The 27,929-nt window shown below is 35.2% G+C and overlaps 1 protein-coding gene across 1 annotated transcript; it reads left to right on the top strand.

Annotated features, from left to right (window-relative positions):
• The first annotated feature begins 264 nt into the window (after positions 1 to 264).
• On the top strand, positions 265 to 27,929 carry LOC110641013 (isoleucine--tRNA ligase, cytoplasmic). The gene is made up of 27 exons (XM_058148405.1): positions 265 to 1,056; positions 1,219 to 1,284; positions 1,400 to 1,543; positions 2,046 to 2,257; positions 2,935 to 3,100; positions 8,575 to 8,688; positions 11,496 to 11,593; positions 13,419 to 13,497; positions 16,604 to 16,762; positions 17,437 to 17,526; positions 17,944 to 18,077; positions 18,331 to 18,490; positions 18,659 to 18,742; positions 18,868 to 19,080; positions 19,268 to 19,393; positions 21,630 to 21,767; positions 22,466 to 22,569; positions 22,714 to 22,777; positions 24,116 to 24,204; positions 24,283 to 24,424; positions 24,971 to 25,034; positions 25,118 to 25,185; positions 25,521 to 25,643; positions 26,108 to 26,173; positions 27,166 to 27,277; positions 27,414 to 27,505; positions 27,599 to 27,929. The coding sequence occupies exons 1-27, from the start codon at positions 523 to 525 to the stop codon at positions 27,701 to 27,703; spliced, it is 3,546 nt and encodes a 1,181-aa protein (XP_058004388.1). The 5' UTR covers positions 265 to 522; the 3' UTR covers positions 27,704 to 27,929.

A 27,929-nucleotide genomic window follows, 5' to 3' on the forward strand; every position in this document is an offset into this window, starting at 1 on the left:
TTTTTGTTTTTATGTTTTTATTATTTAGATTTAATGTTAAAAATATGAAATTTTATAAATTTCGGTTTGATCGATTTAAAACCGAATCGAACCAAAATTTATCTGTTCAATTCGGTTCGATTTTCTCTTATCATTCGATTCGGTTCGATTTTTAAAATTTTCAATTTTTAGTTTTCAATTTTTTCGGTTCGGTTCGGTTCGAAACTGAACCGACCCTTTGCACACCCCTAATGAAAAGGGTTGGATTGAATTTGAAGTGCACCCCAAGTAACCACCAAATCCAAGTCCAAGTCCGGCATCGTTTTCCCCGCAGGATTTTACCAAAAATGTCCTCTCCTTGACCACCCGACCCGCTATGACCCGAATTGACCTTTTTTATGACAAGCAGTCACAGCTTAAGAATAAACTCTGGCGTTGGCCGTAAGCCTAGGCCTGACAACAGAACTCGCATCTCTTCACTTCTCTCTGCTCTGTATTCTCTCTGAACCCTTCTCTCTTATTTCCTCTGCCTCCATCACTGCAATGGAGGAAGTCTGCGAGGGAAAGGACTTTTCTTTCCCCGGCCACGAGGAAAAGATCCTTTCTTTCTGGTCTGAAATCAAAGCCTTCGAGACTCAATTGGACCGCACTGAATCTCTCCCCGAATACATCTTCTACGATGGTCCTCCTTTTGCCACTGGTCTACCTCACTATGGCCACATCCTCGCCGGTACTATCAAGGACATTGTCACCCGTTACCAGACCATGAGGGGTCACCATGTCACTCGCCGCTTTGGGTGGGATTGCCATGGTCTGCCTGTGGAGAATGAGATTGATAGGAAATTGGGGATTAAGAGGAGAGATGAGGTGTTGAAAATGGGGATTGATAAGTACAATGAGGAGTGTAGGAGTATTGTGACGAGGTACGTTGAAGAGTGGGAGAAGGTGATCACGAGGACGGGGAGGTGGATCGATTTTAGGAATGATTATAAGACTATGGATTTGAAGTTCATGGAGAGTGTTTGGTGGGTTTTTTCACAGCTCTATGAGAAGGGACTTGTTTATAAGGGCTTCAAGGTTAGTTTCATTGTAGTTTGAGCTAGTTACTGGTAATTTAATGGTGTAATATCGACTTTTTCCTTTTTCATGGTGTTGTGTATAAATATACATGCATAGAAAGTTATTAGATTTTCTTTAAATCAGCTTTAGATTTAATATGTTGATGCTGTTTTTATACAGGTCATGCCATACAGTACTGGTTGCAAAACTGTGCTGTCTAACTTTGAAGCTGGTCAGAATTATAAGGTTTGTGATTATTACTTTTTTCTGACGACTTGTTGAATTCTTGCCATTTTTATCTGTAAGTGTTATTGCTCTCTTTTTATTCCAATTCTATCTTTAACAACTTTCAAGTGCGCAGGATGTGCCTGACCCTGAGATAATGGTGGCATTTCCAATTATTGATGATCCTCACAATGCATCCTTTGTGGCTTGGACAACAACCCCATGGACGCTTCCTAGTAATCTTGCACTTTGTGTCAATGGGAATTTTGACTATGTCAAGGTCAGTTATCTCTGATCTGTTGATCATGTTGTTTGTTTAAAGATAGTATTTTAAATATTTAATTTATCTTTTCAATTGAAAATTATTTGGATTGCAAGTTATCTGAATGTGAGCATCTTATATGGATTATTATGATATGTAATTCTAAGTTGAATGCATGCCACACAGTCATTCATTTTCTTTTCTTGGTTCTTTGATGCTTGAATTAGGGCAATTGCTTGAGCTGTATTTCAAACTATGTTAAAACATAAGGTTCACGTGCTTGTGCTGTTGACAGATTAGAGCCTGAAATCACAATTTATGTTTTGTTTATTGATTTTTTTTAAAAATTGATTCATAGAACAATAAGATTAATGATTGGATTGAATGAAGGTTTCTTAAGTCCTTATCTGGCAAAAAAAAGGCGGGGTGGTGGGGTGCTGTTCATGTTATGAACTGGTTAGCGCATATCCTTTTTGTAATTTTCTAAATTGAGGAATGTGCTGGTACTTGAAAAATACAGGTTCGTAACAAGCATACAGGAAAAGTCTATGTGGTTGCTGAATCCAGGTTGTCAGCTCTTCCTGTTGAGAAACCAAAATCAAGTGTAGCAAATGGACCTGCTGGTGATTTGAAGACCTCAAATTCTAAAAGTAAGGGCGGGAAATCTGAAAACTTGATGGATTCATATGAGTTGCTAGAGAAAGTCAAGGGTAATGATCTGGTGAAGAAAAAGTGAGTTATTACTCTTTATGCACTTTGAATTACTTGAAGCCATAGAATAAGCAGTCTGCATATTGCTTTCATCCTTTAGGATAAATTATGTAGTGAAACTCAATGAAATCAATGAATATAATTTGCTTTGTCTGATTCTGTGTTAAAAAGTATGTTTGGAATATATTTAAATTGAAAACTGTTATTTGGAGTTAAAAAATTTGTTTGGAATATATTTAAATTGAAAACTGTTATTTGGAGTTAAAAAATTTGAATTTGATTAGAATCCAGTTTACTGTGTCATCCCATTCTTTTCTCCACCAGGAATTTATAGGATATTTCTGAGTTTTGAGATTGGACCAATATTTGAAAGCTACTTTTTAGTTTTAATTCGGTGTGAAGTTTTTACACTAGTTGAACTCTGCAAGTCAATGGATTTCACAAAAGAATTCAGTCTAATAGAATTTAGTTGAACTGAGTACCTTGTTTGAAGAGATTTTCAAATTGGCTTTTTAAGATGGTTTCTCCTATCAAACAATGCTTTTTCCCTTAAATCTTTTATGTGTATAAACGTTTTATTGGTTGAATTATAAAAACTGGATGTGGTTTTTTGTTGTTGCTCTTATTGAAATTGTGCTATATATGTTAATGGATGGGTTGTTTTGGACAATGCTAATTTTCTGAGAGTATGCATGCAGGTACGAACCATTGTTTAATTACTTCTCAGAGTTTTCTAACATGGCATTTAGAGTTGTCGCGGACAATTATGTGACTGATGATAGTGGTACTGGAATTGTTCATTGTGCTCCTGCATTTGGTGAAGATGATTACCGTGTTTGCATAGAATATCAAATAATCAATAAGGTTTGTATTGATATGCTATAAACTTGTGGCCCAATTATGTGATTATATGCTTCCAAGTGAGTTCTGTATGCTTTCTTCTTGTATGATCTCAAGCCAGAGAATGTAGAATACTTACCATAGTTTTGCCTTTTTCCTTTAAATGGAGTGCTATGGTTATGTGAGGACTCTTGCAAACCGGAGAAAGAGATGATTCTCCTTAATTTCAATTAATCTGTACATGGGTATATGTATACAATTAATTCCTATAATTGTATTCTACTAATTAGGAAGAAATCCTAAATAAGAAATCCTAAATAGGAATACAGAATATACAGAGAAATAATATAGTGATTGACTTTCCATAATACTCCCCCTCAAGTTGGAGCATAGATGTTAATTATGCCCAACTTGTTACAAATGTAGTCAATCCTAGCTCCATTCAGAGCTTTTGTGAAAATAACTCCTAACTGTTCTCCAGTTTTGATGTGTCCTGTTGAGATGATCTGTTGTTGAATCTTTTCATGAACAAAGTGACAATCAATCTCAATATGTTTGGTCCGCTCATGAAACACCGGATTATCACACCACAATTTCGCAAGCATGGAGATCTTAAAACCTGTCTCATCTTGTAATTGAAGTATCCACATTACCTCACATACTGATTGCGCCATGGCTCTGTATTCGGATTCAGCATTAGATCGAGAAATTACACTCTGCTTCTTGCTTCTCCAAGACACCAAATTTCCTCCAACAAAAACGCAATATCCAGTAATTGACTTCCTGTCAACCTTAGATCCAGTCCCGTCAACATCTGAAAAACATTCAACATTCAAATGTCCATGATTACCTTATAACAAATCTCTTCCTGGAGCGCCCTTCAGATAACACAAGATTTGTCCCAAGGCTTTCCAATGAGCAACAGTTGGGAAAGACATAAACTGACTTACCACACTAACGGCATAAGCAATGTCAGGATGAGTGACTGTAAGGTAGTTCAATTTTCCTACTAATCTCCTGTATCTCTTTGGATCTTTAAACAACTCACTATACTATGCTAACATTTGTAAATTTGGAGTCATTGGTGCACTACAAGGCTTAGCACCTAATTTTCCTGTCTCTGTCAATAAATCGAGGACATATTTTCTTTGAGATAAGAAAATACCCTTCTTACTTCTCATAATTTCAATACCCAAGAAATACTTTAACAATCTCAAGTCTTTAGTCTGAAATTGGGTTTGGAGGAAGATTTTAAGAGATGAAATACCTGCAGAGTCACTCCCAGTGATGACAATGTCATCCACATAGACTACCAGGAGAATTAGACCAGCCTCAGATTGCCTATAAAATATTGAGTGATCACACTTACTCTTTTGCGTACCAAATTCCTGTACTGCTTCACTGAATCTCCCAAACCAGGCTCTAGGACTTTGTTTCAAGCCGTAAAGAGACTTTCGAAATCTACAAACTTTACCTAACTCCCCCTGAGCAACAAACTCAGGTGGTTGCTCCATATACACCTCCTCCTGAAAATCACCATGAAGGAAAGCATTCTTGATATTCAATTGGTGCAGGGGCCAATCATATGTAGCTGCTAAAGAGATAAACAAGCGAATAGAAGTAAGTTTAGCTACAGGAGAAAAAGTGTCAGAGTAATCAACCCAATATGTCTGAGCATATCCTTTTGCTACAAGGCGTGATTTTAACCTAGCCACAGAACCATCAGGATTTACCTTTACTGTAAATACCCATTTGCAACCAATAGCTTTCTTACTAGTGGGCAAAGGCAACAGTTCCCATGTACCATTAGCATCTAAAGCCTCCATTTCCTCTTTCATAGCAGCACACCAGCCAGGATGAGACAGTGGCTCACCAACAGTATTAGGGATAGGAACAGAGTCTAAAGAAGTAACAAAACACCGAGAATAAGAAGACAATTGATTATAAGAAATAAAAGAAGAGATAGGGTAAGTACATGAACGTTTACCTTTACGAAGAGCAATGGGTAAGTCTAGATCAGAATCATGATCAATATGAGGTACAGGATCTCTCAAAGAAGTAGCTGGTGGAGAATCTAAGTCAGGAATCTCCAATCTCCTGGAATAAACATGAACAACGGGAGGTCGAGTAGGTCTAGAGGCAAAAGGAACAGGCTGTGGGAGAGGACTAGACATTGGTTGGATAATATATATTAAGAGATCATCCTCCTCCCCCTAACTCTAATACACAGATGATTGAGGAAAAAATGGAGTGGACTCAAAAAATGTGACATCTGCAGAAATAAGATAACGATTAAGAGTAGGAGAGAAACAGCGGTACCCTTTTTACAGTCGGGAGTACCTAAGGAAGACACATTTGAGACTTTGGATCCAATTTAGTAACCTGTGGACGAACATCACGCACAAAATAGGTACAATAAAAAATACGGGTTTCAACAGGGAACAAAAATTTTGTAGGAAACAAAACAGTATAGGGAATATCTCCATTAAGGACAGAAGACGGCATACGATTGATAAAAAAACATGCCGTAGAAACTGCATCCGTCCAAAAGTGTCTAGGAACTTTCATCTGAAAAAGAAGAGTACGAGTTACCTCAAGAAGATGTCGATTTTTTCTTTCGGCCACGCCATTTTGGGATGGGGTATTCACACAGGAAGACTAATGAAGAATGCCATTTTGTGTCATATAAAACTGAAATTGTGCTGAAAAGTATTCTTTGGTATTGTCACTTCTTAATATGCGCACATAAATATTAAATTGAGTTTTGATTTCATTACAAAAGGCACAAAAGATAGAAAACAACTCAGAACGATTCTTCATTAAATATAATTAGGTAATACGAGAGTAATCATCAACAAAAGTAATAAAATAACGAAATTCAGTTTTAGAAGTAATAGAACAAGGACCCCAAACATCAAAATGAACTAACTCAAAAGGGGCTGAAGGCCGTTTATGGACTCTAGACACAGAAGGCAAACGATGATGTTTTGCAAACTGACACAACTCACATTCTAGTACTGATAAAGACTGAAACTGAGGACATAGTTTCTTCATGGTAGACAAAAAAGGATGGCCCAGTCTACAATGAGCTTCAAGAGGTGTTAAGGTACTGGAGCAAACAAGCGACCGCGGTACATGATTTTTCAGAATGTAGAGACCACTTGACTTAAGTCCTCTACCAATAATCTGCTTCGTCGTAAGATTCTGAAATAAACACTGGTCAGGAAAAAAAGGAAACAGAACAATTTAAGGTACGAGTAAGTTTACTAACAGAAAGTAAATTAAAAGAGAATTTTGGTAGATACAAAACAGATGACAAAGAAATTGACGAAGTCGGGTTCGCAGTTCCAGAACCCATGACACAAGAAGTAGAACCATCAGCTAAAGTAACAGTAGAGGAAGTGAGATTAGACTGAAAAGCAGATAGAAGGCTAGAATTACTAGTCATGTAATCTGTCGCACCAGAATCAATAACCCATTTGGATGAGGAAGACACAAGGCATGTAGTGGATTTACCTGACTCAGCGATCGCAGTGACAGGGGAACTGGTAGGCTTTAGAGATGCCTGATACTGGGAAAACTGTGCAAAATCCTCTACAAATACCAAAATAGTTTTCTCAGAGGAAAATATCGTAGAATTCTCTGCTGTCATATTTACCATCTGTGATCGCTGATTTTTCCTCTGAAGTTGCAGACAATTATATTTTGTATGGCCAGACTCATGGCAATAATAACAAATGACTCCTCTTGAGTCTTGATTAGAACTAGCCTCTCCATTACGCTGATTACTTCTGTTGTCTGTAATTCCTCCTTTACTTCCTCTTCTATTACCCTGTTGTCCATTTGAATTACGGCTAATAAGAGCACTACTGGCAGGTTGTGAAGATTGGGTACTCTCTGTACGAAGGACCCGTGTGAACGTTTCATGCAAAGAAGAAATCTCAGAACTGGAGAGAATATGAGATTTAGCAGTCTCATACTCTGAATGAAGGCCTGCAAGAAAACTCATAACAGCTAGTTGCTCTTGTTGGGCCTGCTGAACTTTCACATCAGGATTAAAAGGCAACAATACATTAAGTTCCTCATATACACGTATAAAATCCATAAAATAAGCCGTGAGAGACTTATCCTCTTTCTTAGCACGGTAGAATGCCTTACAAACATCATAAATACGGGAGATATTTACTTTACTAGAATACAGAAAATCTAAGTAATCCATCAATTCCTTAACAAATTCACAGTAATTAATTAAACTAATTACCTTACTGTGAATCGAGTTCCGAAGCTGCAAAAACAACCGAGCATCCTCCTTTAGCGAAGTTTGTCGTGTATCATCCATAGGTGGATCTTTAGTAAGGTGATCATCCTTATCAATGCTACGCAAATAGACCATAACAGTCTTACTCTACTCCAGGTAATTCGAACAATTAAGTTTGTGTTCCGTGATCTTAGTCATCACTGGAATCACATCAGAAATAACATTCGTATTGTCTGCCATTTGTTGAGACAAAGAAAACTAATCGAAACGCTAATCCAAAGTGCTTAAAGCAGCAAAATAACCCAAAATCACAAATCAAGCAAATACCGAAATAGGATCTGAGAGCTAAACCTCAGAAGTCCTTTAATGGTATACTGGATCAGGCAACAGCACACAGTGGTGGAATGAGGGGGTTGAGGCAACGCTGGCGATGTTGATCGGAGTCGATACGGCCGGTCGGCGGCCAAGGTCTCTCCTGAGCTGGGTGGTGAGAACAAATAGTCACCCTAGATAGATGACCTGCTTTGATACCATGTAGAAAGAGATGATTCTCCTTAATTTCAATTAATCTGTACATGGGTATACATATACAATTAATTCCTATAATTGTGTTCTACTAATTAGGAAGAAATCCTAAATAAGAAATCCTAATTAGGAATACAGAATATAGAACATACAGAGAAATAATATAGTGATTGACTTTCCATAACACAAACATTGGGTAGTTAGAGGGAAATCCATGGGTTGGCTCAAGATAGTGGGATTTGAACTTGGCTGATGCTTTCTGAAATGCCAAAACACAAGGCATTAAGGCAAAGGGCAACTAAGCCCAATTTCTCTAGTTTATAAATGGGAATTGAATTATTGATGTCTTTTGTCACAAGATATAAATTATTTTATACATACAAGTAAAAAGCCTGGTAAAAGCCTTTTTTCTCCCTTTCCTTTTCTTTTCTTTTCTGATTTGTACTTTGATCTCTTCATTCCTATCTATATTAGTTTCGTTGTTTTACCTGTGCATATTGGACTGCTGTATGGATGTCTTTATACAACAATTTGTCACAAATATACATAGACTTGGGCAATGAATAATTTTATTCTCCTATGTCTTTGTAGGTTTTCTTTTTCCCCTTTCCCCCTCTATGTTTCTGGTTGAACTTTTTCCCCTTTCAATATTCTTTCTTAATTAATTTTTGTTACTATATATACCTATATTTATTTATATTTTGCTGGGTTGTAGGGAGAGAATTTGATTGTGGCTGTTGATGATGATGGCTGCTTTACCGAAAGAATTACTGATTTCAGTGGGCGCTATGTCAAGGATGCAGACAAGGACATAATTGAAAATGTGAAGGTGAGGCTTTCTTCTTTTCATGCAAAGAACACTTTATCAAACCTTAATTGCATAAATAGCTTGCTACTACTTTAACTTTTGCCATTAAATATTATTTATGAGTGTAATAATTTCACGAATGGGTGGTTGTGTTCGTATGCTAGTTCTTTGTCTTAACATTGCGAGTTACAGATGGTGGTTGATGTCTTTGTTGTTTTTCTTTAATTTTTAGGGTTAATTACTAAACCCCTGGACTTTTGCCTTTTTAATTTTGGCCATCTTTTCATTTTATTAATCCTGTGCAAATACAGTTTTTGGAGTTTTAATTACACAGTGTTAAAGCTGGTTTGGGAATTAAAAGACATAATATGTGGAATAAAATCTTTGTACTTTTGATCCTCCTCTGCTTACTAACATAAACACTGCTCCAAATAGCTCAGAGAGTGTTTGGCTTAGTCTATGAAAATTAGCTTATAAGCACCTAGTACTTATAAGCTAATTTGAGCTTATAAGCATTTAAAATTTTAAGTGATTATGTGTTTGGTTAAAGTACTTATAAGTAATTGATAAGTAGTTAATGTGTTTAGTAAAATTAGCTTATAAGCACATTTATTACCAAAATGACTAAAAATGATACTAAATAAGATTTGTGGTGAAATTTTAAAAATTAAATGAGGATAACATGGTAAAATACTAAATCAAACAAGCTTATAAGATTAGTGCTTATAAGCATTAAAAGCGGATCTCCCCCAGCTGCTTTTTTTTTTTTTAGCTTATAACCTAAAAAAAATATTATAAACAAATAGGTAAGCTTCTTTTTAGAGTTTATAAGTAGGTTTGACAAGCTTATAAATATAAGTTAAAATAAACACTCTCTCAATAATCCTCGCCAACAGCAAGCCACCAAGAACCCATATATGAATGATTACAGTTGCTGTCTTGATGACTGATGAGTGCCTGTCAAAATTTAGCAAGGTTGAGAGAATGATGAGAAAATATGATCCTAGGGTAACTTCTACGAGCCATCCTTCAACTTTAAAATTTTTCATTTTCGTCCATCAATTTCAATTTGCTACAGTAAAATCAATCAACTACAAAGGAAGTCATTCTCACCATCATTAGCTGGTTTTCCGGTTACCACCCACCTTTCTCTTCTCCATGTTGTACCTCTCTTCTTTTTCCCTCTCATCTCTCTATAAAAACCCTTTTTTCCAGGAATCCTTCTCCCTCCCATCTCTCTATCTCCTTTTCCCTTCAAACCCAGCCAGCACCCCTTCATTTCCCCTATGTTGTTGCAATCCCACATTAGCTCTGCCTCCAATTGCCCTCCCTTCCCCCTACTGTCACACAATCCACAACCCTCCTTTAACTAGTACTATTATTGCTGGTGGAGAGATGTTTGACGTTAGAGGATTGGGTCTGTCAAGGTTGCAATCAATTTCATTCACCTTGAAAATCTCCAACCCATTCAAGAAAGCATCAGGGTAAATACCTGTTGGATTCGGACACATAGTTGTGAAAAACTTATAAGGAAGAGAGGAAGCCAAAAAAAAAGAATGAGAGATGGGGAGAGAACCCGAAATAAAAGAGAGGGAGAAAATCTTGAAAGAGGAAAATGAAAAGGGAAGACAGGAATGCTCATCGGAGTAATTTCTTGAAGGGAAGATGGGGAAGTTGCTGCAGCATAAGGGAGAGAGAGGGGCGAAAGGAAGAGGCAGGGGAGTTAGGGTTTGATTGCAATTGGGGGGGGGGGGGGGGTGTGTATTTAGGTAATTACATCTCTTGGTAACTGGGAAACCGACAAAAAGAGGGACATTCTTTGTAATCAAATTAAAGTTGAGTGATTTTATTGTAACAAATTAAAGTTGAGGGATGGAAGGAAACAATCTTCAAAGTGAAGGGTTGATTGATAAAAGTTACCCATTATCCTACGCATAGACAAATAATTTGTAAGCGATATTTCACTTGTTAAACATAGTATTCTCAAAACCTTATCATTGCTTATCAATATCATCCTTTGATCCACACTAAACGAAAGTCAAATCATGAAATCCTTGCTGCAAATCCAAGCACCATTACCCATGACTTTAAACTGACACAATACTTCTGTAAATTGTTCAATAGCCTCACAAAGAGCAGGCACTTTACAAAATCCTTATATAAATGATCACGGCTGTTGTTATGATGACTGATGAGTGCCTATCGATTTCAATCAATTTGCTAAGGTTGAGGGGTTGATGAGGAAGAGAAAAAAAATCAAAGGAGAGATTGCTGCTGAAGGTGCGTATGAGAAGAATAACCTAGAAATATAGTTAATTATGAGTTTGAAATTGAGAATCAACAAGAAAGAGAGATAGAAGGGGAATGAAATAAAAACAGTGCAGAAACAAATTGTGCTCTTCAAGGTAAAGAAGCAGAAGATTCCAAAAAGAAAAGATTAGGGAGAGAAAAAGAATGGAAAAAGTGAAAGAGGAAGCACTGATTTGGTCTTGCCTTTTGGAGCTTTCAAGTAATTTTGCAGTAAATGCATGTTTGTGTGAGCATGAGAGGCACATAGGATGCCTACATTATCTGTATGCACATATTCATTGTTTTTCTTTGTTATTATTATTATTATTATTATTATTGTTATTAATTATTATTTATGTCACATTAACATATAGCTCTTGATTTGGATTGAACTAATAGAGGCTATATATGCAATGCTTAAAAAAGTTTTAATGCAGATTTTGCAAAATATAGGTTTTTTTTTTTGAGCAATTAACTATGTTATTTATATGCTTTTAATATTTTCTATTTATCTGATCAACATTCTTGTAATGGCTCAGGCAAGAGGAAGGCTTGTTAAGTCTGGTAGCTATACGCATTCTTATCCCTTTTGTTGGAGATCCGATACTCCTCTTATTTATAGAGCTGTTCCAAGCTGGTAAGCTTTCTTACTGTAATTTTATTTATTTCAATTATAATAGTCATGTAGCTGTTCTTTCTTTCTTTTCTTTCTCTTTTTTTTTTTTGGTGAGATCTAGTACCTGATGAAATCTTGCAGCTTGGATCAGATTTATCAAGAACTTTGTGTTGAAAGTTTTGAGGAGTCATCTTTGAAATTCCTTAGATGATTGTACGGCCAAATATAAGAGAAAGACATAATAATATTTGTCAGCACTCAAGTGTTCCTTGGTTGTCCAATGTCTTTGTTGGGTGGTCAACGACTTAATCATTGTCCAAAAATTGTAAATCTTTAGATACTGCTTCCTTCTATGTCATTTTAGGTCTTCCCCTTTCCCTTCTCACTCCTTCTACCACTAGCTTATCACAACTGGGGTATTTGATGCTTTATGTTGGATGTGACCAAACCATTCTTGTCTGAAGCCAGACAATGTAGTTTTAGATTTTGGTTGCTTCTATGTGATTTATTCACTTGTTTCAAGTCTGAATCTTCAATTATTAAAGTTTGAAGGAGATTTTCTTTTAAGCAACTTACACATTAGCATTAAATTCTTGAATCTTGAGTAAGCAGCGTGGGAAGATACAAGGACATGTTTTACTGATAGTTGCTTCGTTATTATTTCTGTTATGATTATTCAATGAATGCATGCTTATCATATAAAAGGAAATCTGACAAACAATGTGCCAAAGTCACATGAAAAATACTAAAGAGAATCAATATTTGAAAGGTTTAAAAACCAAAAGAATCTAACCTTTGTGTGCCTTAAGAATTTTGGCCAAATCTTTTATTATTATTATTATTGTTATTTTTTGAACCAATTGTGGCCGTGAAGGGTTAATAAAAACTGTAGCCAATTTAGTGACTAAGAATTAGCAAAAGAATATATCTTAGTATTTCTCTATGATTTTGATAAATGCAAAATGTTAAATTTTTTCTGTAGTTATTTTATAATGGTTGATAAATAAAAAAATTAATTTTTTGAAAAAGAAAGAATTTGAGAAAATAATATCTTAAATTATTAGCACTGCAGAGAAATAAATTTTTTGCCAATATGGGCTCCAAATGTACATTACTACAGTCCAACAAAAAAATTGGCCATAATTGTTACCAGTGTTAAAGTTTATGGTCACAAATGATAAAATTAAAAGGGTTCGCCAAAATTGAGAAAACATACAAAGGATAGGGTTTTTTTTTTGGTCATTTTTCCTATCTGAAATCCTGTTGTTATGGCTTGACTTGTTGACTTAAAATTGATGTTTTTTGGTTTTACGAGATGGATGCATGCTGGCTGTTTGTAGTGTATGAAGATATCGTTTGCTTTTTTCATATTTGAATTAAATTGAAGGAATTGTTTTGTCTACTCCCTATAATATTAACTGAATATTGTTTTTTCCTTGCACATTTGGTCCTAATTCATGCATTTTCCCCTTAAAATTTGTCATTCTATGTACATATTTTATTAATTCATTTTATCTTTTTCTTAACTTGTCTTAATTTATGCCCATTGTTTGCAAACATTTACTTTCCTAGTTCTTTGCTGATTTTTGTTCAAGTTTTGAGACTTTTAAATCTTTGTTTTGTTTCCTAATATGAATTTGTTTTTTCACTTTGTATTTTTTTTTAATAAATGTCACATGAAGTCGTGTTATGTTATTAGATTAATAAATAGTAATGGAAGTATAATTTCTGTGTAGCTTAGGACTCTGATGCTCTCATTCATCTTTTTGCTTGTAGATGGCTTTATGATCCTCCTATTTTTTTTGGATAACTCTAATTGAGCTATACTGCTAAATTCTATGTCTAGGTTTGTTAGAGTGGAAGACCTAAAAGAAAAATTGCTAGAAAACAACAAACAGACATATTGGGTTCCTGATTATGTAAAGGTTAGAATTCTTTTGCCACCCCCTTCCCTTCTCTGTTGGATGCATATTTATTTTTTTTATTTTGTGCTATGGATTGACAAGGTATTGGCATATTTAATGCTTTTAACCTTTTCATTTGAATGTACAGTCTCATGTGGCTGATGTTAAATGGGGGGAAAAAAAGATAATCTAATGTTAGATATTCTGTAAAGTTCAAGCTAAATTTTATTCTATCATTAATAGAAAATACAGAAGGCAATTCCATTCTTTAGAAAGGTTAATTTTATTCATAAAAGGGTTGACCTTTTTTTTTTCCCATCAGAAATTAAGCAGTTGATGCAATACGTTTACATGTGACAGTGAAGGACTGATAATCCTTGAGAAAACTTGTGTTAGAAGTGGGGATATAGCCTGTGTGATAATTGGATTTTGGTTGAGAGAGCCTGGGTGTACTCAACCTAAAATAAGTTGACTTATTTGGAAATTAATGCCATTTAGTTTAATCCTACTTCCTTCTATGTCTCATTGGACTCGAGTGCAGGTGCTGCAAATGGTTCCCTATAGTTGCTACTCGCTAGTTTATGTGATATACCTAATAACAAAAAACTTAAATGTGGGATTTTCTTAACCAGGAAAACAAAGATGTGAGGATGCTGAGATGGTGTCCCATGGCTCGACTTCTTCTTGTGGTTAAAATTTTGGGGAGTACAGAAAGTAGTGGTGAGCGTTTGGTCAGTTTGTTTGGTTTCAGTAATTCTAACATTGAATTAACTTTAATAACCAAACCAAATTGAATTATTTTAAAAATTGAAAACCAAAATTATAGATTGAATTTGCTGGGCTTTCTTCATGGGGCTTTTCATTTTTGGTTCTGAAATAAATAGATCATCTGAATTGGGCAAATGAAAGTGTGTAAACATATAGATTTTACATAAATATAATAAAAATAAATTAAGAAATAATAAAGTATAATGTTGTAAATTTGGTTTTTAATGCAAAATGTTTCTGAAAGCCAGTTTGAACCAAGATTGACTGAATTTGTTGGAAAACTGAACCAAATTAACTGAAATGAACTGGTTCAGTTTGATAATACTGTTTGAGTCAAATAATGCTCAAATCTGACCAATCTATTCTTATTTTTATTCAGTCACATGAGTATTTGTGGTAAGTGATGGCATGGCACTCTAAATTGCATGTGAAGGAACAGTATAGTTTCTCTAGGCAGGATCTTCTTAAGTTAAACTCTGATTCTTTGTTTTGGAGCGAAAGGAGGATGAAAGAAAATGTGACATAATATAAGTTAGATAATTTTGTTTCCCTTAATACAACTCAACTTAACTCAACTAAACCTTTATCCCAAAAATTTGGGGTCGGCTATATGGATTCGCTTTTTCCTCCCTGAACGATTTCGGGTTAAATCCTCAGAAATGTATAATATTTCTAAGTCATATTGTACTACTCTCCTCCAAGTCAATTTAGGTCTACCCCTTTTTTTCTTTCTATCCTCTAACCTAATGTGCTCTACTTGTCTAACTGGAGCCTCCGTATGTCTACGCTTCACATGACCAAACCACCTCACTCTCCCTTCTCTCAACTTATCTTCAATTGGCACCAATCCTACCTTTTCTCTAATACTCTCATTACGGACTTTATCTAGTCTAGTATGGCCACTCATCCACCTTAACATTCTCATCTCTGCAACTCTTATCTTAGATGCATACGACTCTTTCAGTGCCCAACACTCACTACCATATAACATAGCTTGGTCGTATGGTCATGCGGTAAAATTTTCCTTTTAATTTATTGGGAATTTTACGATCACATAAAACTCTCGTGGCACGTCTCCACTTCAACCATCCGGCTTTAATCCTATGACTAACATCCTCCTCACATCCCTCATCTACTTGAAGGACTGAGCCTAAATATTTAAAATGATTACTTTGGAACAGTACCACTCCATTCAAACTAACTCCTTCCCTATCACCAGTTTGGCCTTTACTGAACTTGCAATGCATGTATTCTGTCTTCGTTCTACTTAACTTAAAACCCTTTTGACTCTAGAGTACTTCTCCAAAGTTCTAGCTTCCTATTGACTCCTTCTCGTGTCTCATCTATCAGAACAATATCATCCGCAAACATCATGCACCAAGGAATACTCTCTTGTATATGTTTCGTCAGTTCATCTAAAACTAATGTAAAAAGGTAAGGGCTTATGGCTGATCCTTGGTGTAATCCAATTGAGATCGGAAAATCTCTTGTGTCCCCTCCCACTGTGCACACAATAGTAGTTGCTCCTTCATACATATCTTTCAATACTTGTATGTACCTAATAGATACCCTCTTTTGTTCTAACACATTTCATAAGATCTCTCTTGGAATACTATCATAAGCCTTCTCCAAATCAATAAAAACCATGTGTAGATTTTTTTTCACATCTCTATATTTCTCCATCAAGCTTCTAATGAGAAAGATCGCTTCCATAGTTGAACGACCGGGCATGAAACCAAATTGATTGAGAGAGATAGAAGTATCATGACGTAGTCGATGCTCCACAACTCTTTCCCACAACTTCATAGTATGGCTCATGAGTTTAATTCCCCTATAGTTTGAGCAACTCTGTATGTCTCCCTTATTTTTAAAAATAGGTACTAAAATACTCTTACTCCATTCATCAGGCATTTTCTTTGAATTTAGAATCTTATTAAATAAAAATATTATTGTTTAGATACATTTCCTTCCTCTATACCCAACATGATGTAAATCTGTCAGCCAATGTTTCTTCATTTCTTAATGTAAATATCTATGCATGGAAGCTCAAAGATAGGCCATGAGTTATGTTAAAAAGTGAAAAGTAAGAATTTGGAAAACCTTGGGAGAGATGATGTGAGGTTTTGTGCGTTGAGAAATATGGTGACTTGTGCGTGTCTTTTCAATTTCTATATAGTTTCATTTTAGCCTGTTACTTCCATTTTTTTAAAATTAGAAAAAAAAAAAAATACTGAATGACGTAGATGTTGTGTATAGTTTACTGCTATTTCACAGTTGTTTTTTGATTGTTGACCGGTGTTTTGAAATTTTGATGCAATATCTTAAGATTAGGCTTTTCTTTTTTTTGCGGTCATTGCAGGAAAAACGGTTCCACAATTGGCTGGAAAATGCAAGAGATTGGGCTGTTAGTCGAAGTCGATTTTGGGGGACTCCTCTTCCTGTATGGATTAGTGAGGATGCTGAAGAAGTAATTGTCATGGACTCTGTTGCTAAGCTTGAAAAGCTTTCTGGTGTTAAGGTTTGGTCTCTATTGTCCTCTTTGATTCAATAGTATGATTTTTCTTGATTATTTTTAATAAATTTAGTATCTAGCTAGGTAGACTCACACATGCATTTGAAAATGCTTGTTACATAACTAAACTAAAACTTAATTATCTTAGAAGGTTTCACTTTGAACTTCTGTTCAATGCTATGCTATTAATAATGTAATAAAGTTCATTTTGCGAAATGAGGGTGGCAAAGAAGACTAACGTGCTTTGTGTAAGTTTCCTCTTTGGAGGGTTTAATGAAATTATTTCTGGAAGTTTGAATCATTTGTTTGGTTGGCCTTATGTTTTTCTGTTAGATCACATCCATGAGTTCTTTCTTGCTTGGCTGCGCTACTACATAACTAACTAGTAGGCAATGGCTCTGAATTTACTGAGCTCACTCATGTATCTATAGTTACTCTCTTCTTTCTCTCCCCAAAAAACTAGCAGTACACATTAGTTGTTTTGTTGTTTAGCTAGTACTTGAGTGACCATCCATCATCTTGCTTTGAGGAATTCTTGTGCTAGTGACTTCTAGCTACTAGATATTTTAGGGACGTGTATGTTTGTGCTTATCTACCTTAGTGCAGTTTTTATTTTATTTTATTTTTTAAACTTAATTTCTAGTTTATTCATCTTATTGTCTATATTCATCATTTTGTAGGTTTTTGATCTGCATCGGCACAATATTGATCACATAACTATACCATCTAGCCGTGGTCCTGAATTTGGTGTGCTTCGGCGCGTAGATGATGTAAGCTATTACATCTAGGTTTTTCATATTTCAATTTTTTGGATGGTGCCCTATTTTACTATCAAAGTGGAATGCTGTCTTAAGATACGACATTTAAAATTTTATTTTTTGCCAAAATATTTAAGTTTTGTTCTTAGACACTATACTTGTTGATAACTTAGGTCATTGTACTTGTTTCTACTTCACCCATTTGCTAGGCACCCCTCCCCAAAACTCCACCCCCACCCCAAGTTCTATATCTCCTTAACAGTTGATTTCTGGCCTTGGTGATTATATATTCCTTTATATATGGAATTGTTCATCTTTGAAGCATTTTTTTTTGGGTTGGTTTTATTTTCTTGTATATGGTTAATATTTATGTCATATTTCAAAATTTGCATTTTGTAATGACAATGATGCATGGCTTTATTGTTGCAGGTATTTGATTGTTGGTTTGAGAGTGGGTCGATGCCTTATGCTTATATCCATTACCCATTTGAGAATATTGAACTTTTTGAGAAAAATTTTCCTGGGCAATTTATTGCTGAAGGGCTAGATCAAACTCGTGGATGGTGGGTTCCTTACTTTTAGATCCTCCATGCATAGTTATTTTGATTCTTTAGCGTTGACCGCAAGCTATCTATGTGAAATAAGGCTACTTGGATGGGGGTTGTGACATTTCCTAGATTATGTTTTCTGAGAATCTTGTTGTTTTAAAGAACTTGAGTTCCTATGGGATATCAGGTCTTGTTTTTCTGTAAAAACTGGGAGAGAATTTTTTCAAAGGGAATAACTCAATTTTAGATGGTCCTTTTTGCATTGCAGGTTCTATACTCTTATGGTGTTGTCCACTGCATTGTTTGGGAAGCCTGCATTTAGGAATCTTGTTTGCAATGGACTTGTCCTAGCAGAGGATGGCAAAAAGATGAGTAAAAAATTGAAAAACTATCCATCGCCTTTGGAGGTCATCAATGATTATGGAGCTGTAAGTTCATTTAAACAAAGTGATCTCTTTCAAATATTTCATTTCATCCGTATAGTTTCTTGTTATGGGTCTTTTATTTTTGGAATAATCAATCTGCTTGTTCTTGTTTATTTTCAAGAGTTGGCTGGAATTTCTTCTCATTCTTTTCTTTTTACTCTTAAAATCCAGGATGCTTTACGATTATACCTTATAAACTCTCCAGTTGTGCGTGCCGAAACCTTGCGTTTCAAAAAGGATGGAGTTTATGGTGTTGTGAGTATTTTGGCTTTTGCATTTAAGGGAGCTTTAATTTCTCTCTATTTTTCTTTTAATTTCTTTAAGCTCAAATATTATAATGTGTATATATATATTTCAATCCAATGTTTCCTTGTTTTTAGGTCAAAGATGTCTTCCTTCCATGGTACAATGCATATAGGTTCTTAGTACAGAATGCTAAGAGGCTTGAGGTTGAAGGGCTTGCACCATTCACTCCTCTTGATATTGGAACACTTAAAAATTCACCTAATGTGTTAGATCAGTGGATCAATTCAGCCACTCAGAGTCTTGTTCATTTTGTCCGCCAAGAAATGGATGCATACCGACTTTACACGGTTAGCTGTCTTTTAAGCCATTGTTCTGCAGTTATCATCTGGAGTTTCTTAAATAGCATATTGATTATTTTTTTGAATTTTAAATGCTCAGTAGGCCACTTAAAGATGAAGAGGTAACTTGCTTCAATATTTAATTTCTCATGTGCAGTGGCATTTATGTGTATCCTTCTATATGTATCTGTTGCAGGTGGTTCCATATCTCTTGAAGTTTCTTGACAACCTTACGAACATATATGTGCGATTCAATCGCAAGAGATTAAAAGGTCGTACTGGGGAAGAAGACTGCCGGACTGCTCTCTCAACTCTTTACAGTGTATGTTGATACTGATTTTAGTATCATGTGTCAGAGTATTACCATTAGACTTTAATGCATGCCATTGATTATACTTTCTTTCAGCATGTTTCAGTTATTACAACTTTTACAAGTGGTAATTGATTTTGTTGACCTGAATTAATTACCATTTACATTCCCTGTTATGGTATATTGTTCATACTTCTTCCTTTTTCGTTTATATGAATTGTTTTTTTAGCATGCTACATTGTTGTTTGGACTTTTTTGGATGTTGAAGAGAGTAAGCTTTGGCATATCCATTATCCAATTAAGGTTTAATGCATTATTGACGGTTTAAATGGAAACTATGTGAATGCCATGTTGTTTTGTTGAACTGTTAGATTTTTAAACATAGCAGTGGTGGTAGAATCTTTTGATCCTGGTTCCTTTGGTTGTAGACTCCTGCTCCCATCTCCTGTCGTCTTATATGATCCCTGTCAATATTTTTTTTTTTCTTTTTTGTAGAAGTTGGCTATAAAACATTTTGGACTGGTTGAATTCTTCTTGGACACAACTTGAAGCCAGAAATTTTAAATTTATAAACTTGGATTTATTATTACATTATAGCCGACCCTAACTGGTTTGGGATCAAGGCTTAGTTGTTGTTGTTGCTATTGTTATTATTGTTATTAATTTTTTCAAGTTCATGTTGGGAAACTATTTTTAATGTAATTCATCTGAGAAGGTATTAGTTGTTGGCCTGAAAGAAAAGCACTTATAAAGCAAGACAAGGGTTTTCTCAATATAGTTGAAATTATTTTATTTGAAATCTGAATTGGCTGTTGAGATAGTAAAGACAATCATTTATTGTTCAATCTGTTGAAGTCATATTGCATGACATGGGAGAAAATGCAACCGAGCAGTTCCACATTATTGAAGTGTGTTTAAAGAAGGGAAAGGGGGTGTTCTTGTTTTTTTTGTTTTTTTTTGGGGGGGGGGGGGGGGGGGGGGGGTGGTGTTGAATTTGCATAATGCAAATCTTAGTTCTTGGGCTAAAAGAACAGCATGTATAAAGCTAGAGAAGGGTTTTCATAAGCTAGTTGAAATTATTTTTGTTATCCCACGTTGACCAGATGTAAGGCAAATGTGCCCCATGTATGGCTTGGGCAATCCTCCCTTCACAAGGTGCTTTTTGGGGTGGAGTTAGGTTTGGCCACTTTATCAACATGGTATTAGAGCCAACACATGTCTTAGTGTTGGGCCATCTGCAAATGTCCAGTCTTGCAAATTTAAGGCTCCGGATATCCAGGGCATAAGGGGGTTGTGCTATCCCGCATCGACCGAGTATAAGGCTAATATGCTTCTCATATGACTTGGGCAATCCTTTCCTCAAAAGGTGCCTTTTGGGGTGGAGTTAGGCCCAGTCCATTTTATCAACTATTTTATTTGAAATCTTAATTGGCAGTTGAGTTGGGAAAGACAGTGGTTTCTTGTTCCATCTGTTTAAGTCTTTGCATGACATGGAGAAAATGCAACCGAGCAGTTGGTCCACACGGTTGATTTTATTTTTTTTTTGGGAGGGGGTGGTGAATTGACATTATGCAAATATATAGTTAGATTTTTTACTTGGAGCTCTGTTTTTCAAAATTAATGATGCTTAGTAAATTATACAAGTTGTAGGTGGTGGGACATTTCTATTTTATTCCCTATTGAATGTGAGACTCTCTCTCATATTATTCCACTGAGCATTAGTCCTAAACTGGTTTGAGTCAGTTGTGTAATCCTTTTCCTCAAAGCCCTCTCTGGTTTCTATGGTCAAATTCTTCATGAGATGTTTGATATCATTTGTTGTAGTAAGTGTCATCTCAAGCCATCTTTAGGTTCATCTTTCCCTCCTCTTTTATTTCCGTTTGATTTCAATTGTTCTTTCACTTACACATACAAATGGCTGTTTTGTATATGGTTGAACCCCAATGTCGTTGTTACTTTCTTCCTTTTTGTTTTATTTTTTTTCCATGACCTCTTTGAGAGAAAATTACATCATCTATCTATGCAGTTTCTCTACAATTATAGGTTAGTGCTTTGGAGTTGGGAAATTTCTAAAAAATTATAATCTCATTCCACCATTTACTCCACCAACTGCACTAAGCTGATTGTCCTCAGATATTTTATGGTTAAGATATTTGATCTCTTTTCCTTCTTAGCTTGATATATTATTTTACATAAGGTGCTTGGTTATTCTGGTATAGATGAGAGATAACTTTGTGTTGGTTTTCAGGTGCTTTTGACATCATGTAAGGTGATGTCACCATTCACACCATTCTTCACAGAGGTCCTATATCAGAACATGCGGAAAGTTTCTACTGGAGCAGAGGAAAGCATTCACTACTGCAGTTTTCCTCAAGAAGAGGGAGAGGTATTATTAAACTTCTTCTTCTTTTTTTTTTCAGCTCTAATGAAAAGTCTAATATAGTTTAGGAAGCTGTGAATTTGTGGTCAACTTGGATATTAAGGCTTGAAGATAAGTTGAGAGAAGGGAGATTGAGGTGGTTTGGTCATGTGAAGCGTAGAAATACGGAGGTTCCAGTTAGACAAGTAGAGCACATTAGGTTAGAGGACAGAAAGAAAAAAAAGGGGTAGACCTAAATTGACTTGGAGTAGAGTAGTACAACATGACCTAGAAGCATTACACATTTCTGAGGATTTAACCCAAAATCGTTTAGAGTGGAGAAAGCGAATCCATATAGCCGACCCCAAATTTTTGGGATAAAGGCTTAGTTGAGTTGAGTTGAGTTGAGTTGTATATTAAGGCTTCATTTTTAATTGAATTCTGGGAAAGTTTCTTTTGTGAAGTTAGAGAATCTAGTTGTATTTTTATAAATAAACAATGAACTTTACATCATTATGGCTGTCACTGACCTTAGTTGATTTCTTGATTTTACAAGCAAAATTTGGACCTTCTTTCTAGTTGAAATTTTTGGTCACTTGTTAATTTTAGGATTGAACCTGTATCTAGGTTTTATAATTTACAAATCTTTTTGTGTGTGTGTGTTTTTGTGTGTGTACTAAAACAATGATATTGGAATCCCTTATGTTCTGTTAATGGCATTGCAGAGGGATGAAAGAATTGAACGAAGTGTTTCAAGGATGATGACTGTTATTGATCTTGCACGTAATATCCGTGAGCGGCACAACAAGCCTCTGAAATCACCGCTGAGGTGCATATGTCTCATTCTCATCTTTTGTTCATTTATCTCTCAGTTACTTGATTTTTCTTTTTTAAATTCTTTTGCTCTTTGTTTATTTTCTTTCCTGGCACATATCTTTATTTTTTATCATATTATGCTTTTTACAAACTGCAGGGAGATGATAGTAGTTCATCCTGATGCAGACTTCCTTGATGATATAGCTGGAAAATTAAAGGAGGTTTGTGAATAAAATGACCAGCCCATGTACTGGTTGTCCATTCCTAGATATGGAACAAATCACATCTTTTTACGGTCATTTTGATCTGGTTGTCTCTCTGATTGATGCTATTCTCTATGGTCTACACTATTGATTCTCCTGCTGATTGTCAATTGTCAGTTACTGGTAGTTCAGTGTTCTTGTCGGCTTAAGTTAGTAATCTTCTTTCTATTCTAAGGGGTTATTATTTTTTCCCTTAATTGTATTGTTTGATATTGCCCATTGGTTTTGGTCCTAGCATTTTTTTCATATGTTTTCATTTTATTATTAATTTTTTGAATAATGTATGGTTTTCAATTAAGTTCCAATGCTGTTTTTTTTTTTTTTTTTCACTTTCTGCATGTCAAAGAGTCATATCTAAAGAGTACAATAAATTCAAGGGGCTTACAAGGGTGGATGACCAACTAATTAATTTGTTAGTTCTAACCTTTTAGCAATGGTTGATCCAAACTCAAGAAAGTCCATTTCGCACTTTATAGACTCTTGCCTCGGCCCATTCATTTACCTCTGCCTATGCAATTTAATTTTGTAATATGGTATCAGAGTAGGTCTAGCTCATTTCAATTCAAGTGTCATGTTGTTGGAGGTGTTGCTATGTCAAAGTTCAAGGTTTCAGGGGGAGGATTTCAAGTTTCAAGTGTCTACCAAAATGGTTGCTGCTTGAGGGGGAATGTCAAGAGTCTCACATCTATAGATTACAGGAAGTTCAAAGGGCTTATAAGAGTAGATGACCAATTAAAGATGACCAATTAACTAATTGGTTAGTTCTAACTTTTTAGCAATGGTTGGTCCAATCCCAAGTAAGCTCATCTCACATTTCACGGACTCTTGCCTTGGCCCTCATTCACCTCTGCCTGTTCAATTCAATTCTGTAATACTGTGATATGACTCTATAAAGATGATTTACCTTATCACTCTTGTTCCCTGCTTGCCATTTTACCATTAGATTATCTGGCGAATTTTTTGATGGGCAAGCATGATGTAAAGCCGGCTTTAGGCCACTTAGAATTACTATTTTGCATGTTTGGTAGAATCTTGAAACACTTTCTGTTGAATTTTTGCTGTTTTGGTAGAATCAGAGATTTTTTTGGTGCATGAAATAAAATGTAGGATTGTGGGATGCACAAAATGTTTTCTTAGATTAAGTTGCCTATTTTAATAGTTTCTGTTATGACGTGTATAGCATGGTCATTCATAATAGGTGTGATGTGTTTTGTGCACATTGATTGCAGTTAATTTGCTTTCAGTTTGTATTATTTGTTTCAGCATTATGATTAGTTTATTGTATTTGCATGTTAGTATGTGCTGGAGGAACTCAATGTAAGATCTCTTGTCCCGTGTATTGATACTCTGAAGTATTCTTCTCTGCGTGCAGAGCCAGAGTTTAGGTATGGAAATTTTTTTAAAGAAGGTTTTATGTTGCTGCTTTGTCCTGACATTAATTTTGTTTTGGTATTTTCTTCTAGTGTGCTAGGTAAACGACTTGGAAAATCAATGGGTATTGTTGCGAAAGAAATTAAAGCAATGTCTCAAAAAGATATAATAGCATTTGAGGAGGCTGGAGAAGTTACTATTGCTTCACACACTCTAAAGCTGGCTGATATCAAGGTGCATCTATTGTTTCTGGGTTAATCTATTACATTCTACTTGCATCTACATGTACTCTATTCTTATAAAAAGTTTGCATTAAGAATCTGCATAGCCTCTGTTTAAGTGGATTGTATCATTTAAATTATAGAAGGTTAAGAGTTCTTTCATGGAAATGAAAATGGGATTAATTTCTGTGCAATGAGATGTTCTTATTGAAAATATCTGTGAACATTCCATATCGAGGCCCATGTCATACTACCCAAATGATTGGTTGGTGTGTTACAACTTTCTTAATAAGATCGTTCTGTCTTCAGATGTATTATTCCATTTCCTTTGTCCTTTTGGGAATTACTTACCTTGGTGTTGTTTGCATTTCTACAATTCAGTTCCTAATATCATGACTAAGGTTGTGGCTTTATAATCCCTATACTGGATATTGACCACCTTATATTGGTTCTTGAGAAGCCCTCAGTTTTGGCTTACTAATTGTGTAGCTTTATTCCTTTTGTCAAGGATTGACCAACATTTTGCTAATTTCTAATGCTTCATTTTTTTGGACTGAAGGTTGTTCGGGAATTCAAACGTCCTGCTGGTCTAACGGATAAGGAGATAGATGCTGCTGGAGATGGTAGAACTTAGTGACTGCATGTACTTATGCCATTTTATGGCTCTGGTATACATGCCTAATCATTTTGGTGTTAAATATTTTAGGTGATGTTTTGGTGATTATGGATCTGCGACCAGATGAATCATTGTATGAGGCTGGTGTTGCTCGTGAGGTATCTTGTTTAGTGTGAATTCTTCAATATATATGAACATACTTTGTTTTTCCTCTTTAGTGTTGTAAATTAAAATTTTATTTCCTATTGTTTTTTTCTATTAACCCCTATGCCAAAAATATCCCTGCACTTCACACACCCCCTCCTCTCCCTCCTCTCCTCCTCCTCTTAGTGTGAATGTTTTGCAAAACTGTAACGGCATTACTATGGGTATCTGGAAACTTTTTTGATTTCCATGCCCTATCATTATACTTTAATAAGTATTCATCTTATTATTGTTCATCAAAGACCTTTGGTTTCTTTGAAATAGATTGGCTGAACCTGGTCCATTGCAGGTAGTTAATAGAATCCAGAAGTTGCGGAAAAAGGTTGCCCTTGAACCTACAGATGTGGTAGATGTTTATTTTGAATCTTTGGATGAAGATAAGTCAAAGTTAGAACGAGTTCTGAATTCACAGGTAATGTCTTTGGCACTTTGTCTCTCTGCATATAAACAAGCATATATTGTGTGTTTCCTTTGATATGTGGGTCTTGGAAATCATATTAAATTGTTGATACTTTGCTTTTTAGCACTGAAAATTTGAATTTTCAATTCTTTTTTCCCCGCTTTTTCTCCTTAGCTAAACTTTTGTGAGGTGATATTTGTGGCACTTTACATGGTTATCTACTTATACATTTTCCAATTATGCAATGCTTGTGCACGGCTGTTAACCTGTTGGAGTTGTTCTGGCTATTTAGATCTATCCTATTGAGTATAGACACATCATATGTGGCCGCCGATTTTGTTCTTTAAAATTGTTTGTGTCGAGAGGTCTCCTATAGTTCTTATTGATGCCTTTGGGCCTTTTGCATTACATATTTGAAATGCAAAGATTCTATCTTCCTGGTGTCACACTCTGCTGAAGTGTTTTTTTACATGCAGGAACAATATATTAGGGATGCAATTGGATCTCCATTACTTTCCTCTATTTTGATGCCACCACAAGCAGTAAGTTTTGAATGAAAATACCTTTTTTTTTTTTTTGAGAATGAATGAAAATACATTTTTAGTTTGAGTAATCTCCACATTTTTCATACCCTTAATTCAAGCTAATAGTAACTGGGAAAAACATCGTATGATCGAGTGTGAGGGTCGTTAATATTTAAAAATAGGACCGAAGTGTTGCGAGTAATTTCCATTTTTTTTTGTGATGTTTCAAACTCTTACAATTGCTAGTCAACCTTTTTTTTGCAATTTCTTTTCATGAACTGATGTTTTGTGTAAATTGATGTGCCATTCAGATCTTTTTGTTAAGAATTTAAGAATTAAAAGAAGAAAAAAAGAAAGGGAAGGGAAGAGAAGAGAAATAACTCAAAGGGCTACATCTTTTTTCTTGTTACTACTATAAAGTAAAAGATTACATATTTATATATATAAATCTCCTATAATTACTCTACTTAATTAGGAATATAAGACCTACATATCTAGGAATATAAATCCTACACTAAATAGCTCTACTAATTAGGAATACAAAATTACAAATCATATCCATTTAGGAATATAAATCTTATACTAATTAGGAATATATAAATCTACGAATTAGGAATATGGATATTTCATAACACTCCCCCTTAAAATGGAACATGGAATCTCATAAATTTTAACACTTTTAAAAACATAAGTTTTCTTTTCTCATTACTTATTCAAGTCTTTATGGATTTGCATGGCAGTCAATGGGTGCACCATGTCAATTCTAAGTGCCCCTCAATGTCATTCTTTATATGTAGTTCAGGAGCTTGCTTATCAATTTTTGCACAACCGAAGAAGAAAAAGAAAAGAATAAGATATCTGTAAAGATATTTGTTTTCAAGAGTTTGATTTCCTGTATAAATTAATGCACAGATCACTGGTTGTATATAGTGAGGATCATTTATGCTTGCATGTGCATGCATTTTTCAAGAATATTCTTTCCCATACAAACTGATGTACTCAAATGGCAGGTCATAATTGGGGAGGAGAGTTACCATCAGATTTATGAATTATCTTTCACTATTTACTTGGCTAGAGCTGCTTTAGTGTTCAAATCAGATGCTATCCTCGCATTATATGCTGGTAACTTGCTTTGTCTTCTGTCCCCCTCTTCATACTTCTCCTCTTGACCATTTCTCTCTAGCTCTGTGGCTTTGTCTGTAAGCCATGGCCGGGTGTTCTCTGATATCCCCTCGTTGATGTTCATAAATGATTGCAGGAAATACAAAATTTGCACAAGGTCTGGAGACTTACCTGTTATCTAGGGATCATTCTAATTTGAGATCAGAATTTCAACTCAACAATGGCAAGGTTTGTTTTTACTTTACTGCAGTGTACTCAGCAACTATGGCAACCAGATTTAATACTCATCTCGTGGAACCTTCTCATTCTTCTGTTCTTCAGATAACAGTTGATGGCATTGAAAAGCAGCCTTCTGTCAATGTGGTATTGGGAGAACATTTATTTTTGAGTGTTGGCGACTACTTCTTGAGAACAAAAAGTGGGTAAACCAACTCCTATGATAGATTTTTCCCCTTTTTGTGGGTTGACTTTAGTGATAATTTACCTGTGGTAAGAATGCAAATTGAAACTGATTGCATAATAGTAGGTGCAGAAGGTATAGTTATTTGTTTTTTGTACAGATACAGGTAATTATTATTCATTATGATCAATTTTATGTGTAGAAAACCAGTGCCAGATTATATATTTGAAGTGTTTCACATAGTTTTTTTAA

This window comes from Hevea brasiliensis, chromosome 6 (assembly GCF_030052815.1).
Source record: "Hevea brasiliensis isolate MT/VB/25A 57/8 chromosome 6, ASM3005281v1, whole genome shotgun sequence".
Taxonomy (NCBI): Eukaryota; Viridiplantae; Streptophyta; class Magnoliopsida; order Malpighiales; family Euphorbiaceae; genus Hevea; species Hevea brasiliensis.

What these genes read in the sequence shown, in the direction of transcription:
- LOC110641013 (XM_058148405.1), top strand. Translation starts at nt 523, where the DNA reads ATGGAGGAAGTCTGCGAGGGAAAGGACTTTTCTTTCCCCGGCCACGAG. An exon ending in AATATCAAATAATCAATAAG is followed by an intron (nt 3,101 to 8,574) that starts GTTTGTATTGAT and finishes GCTGGGTTGTAG; the next exon opens with GGAGAGAATTTGATTGTGGC. An exon ending in CTCTCTCAACTCTTTACAGT is followed by an intron (nt 19,394 to 21,629) that starts GTATGTTGATAC and finishes GTTGGTTTTCAG; the next exon opens with GTGCTTTTGACATCATGTAA.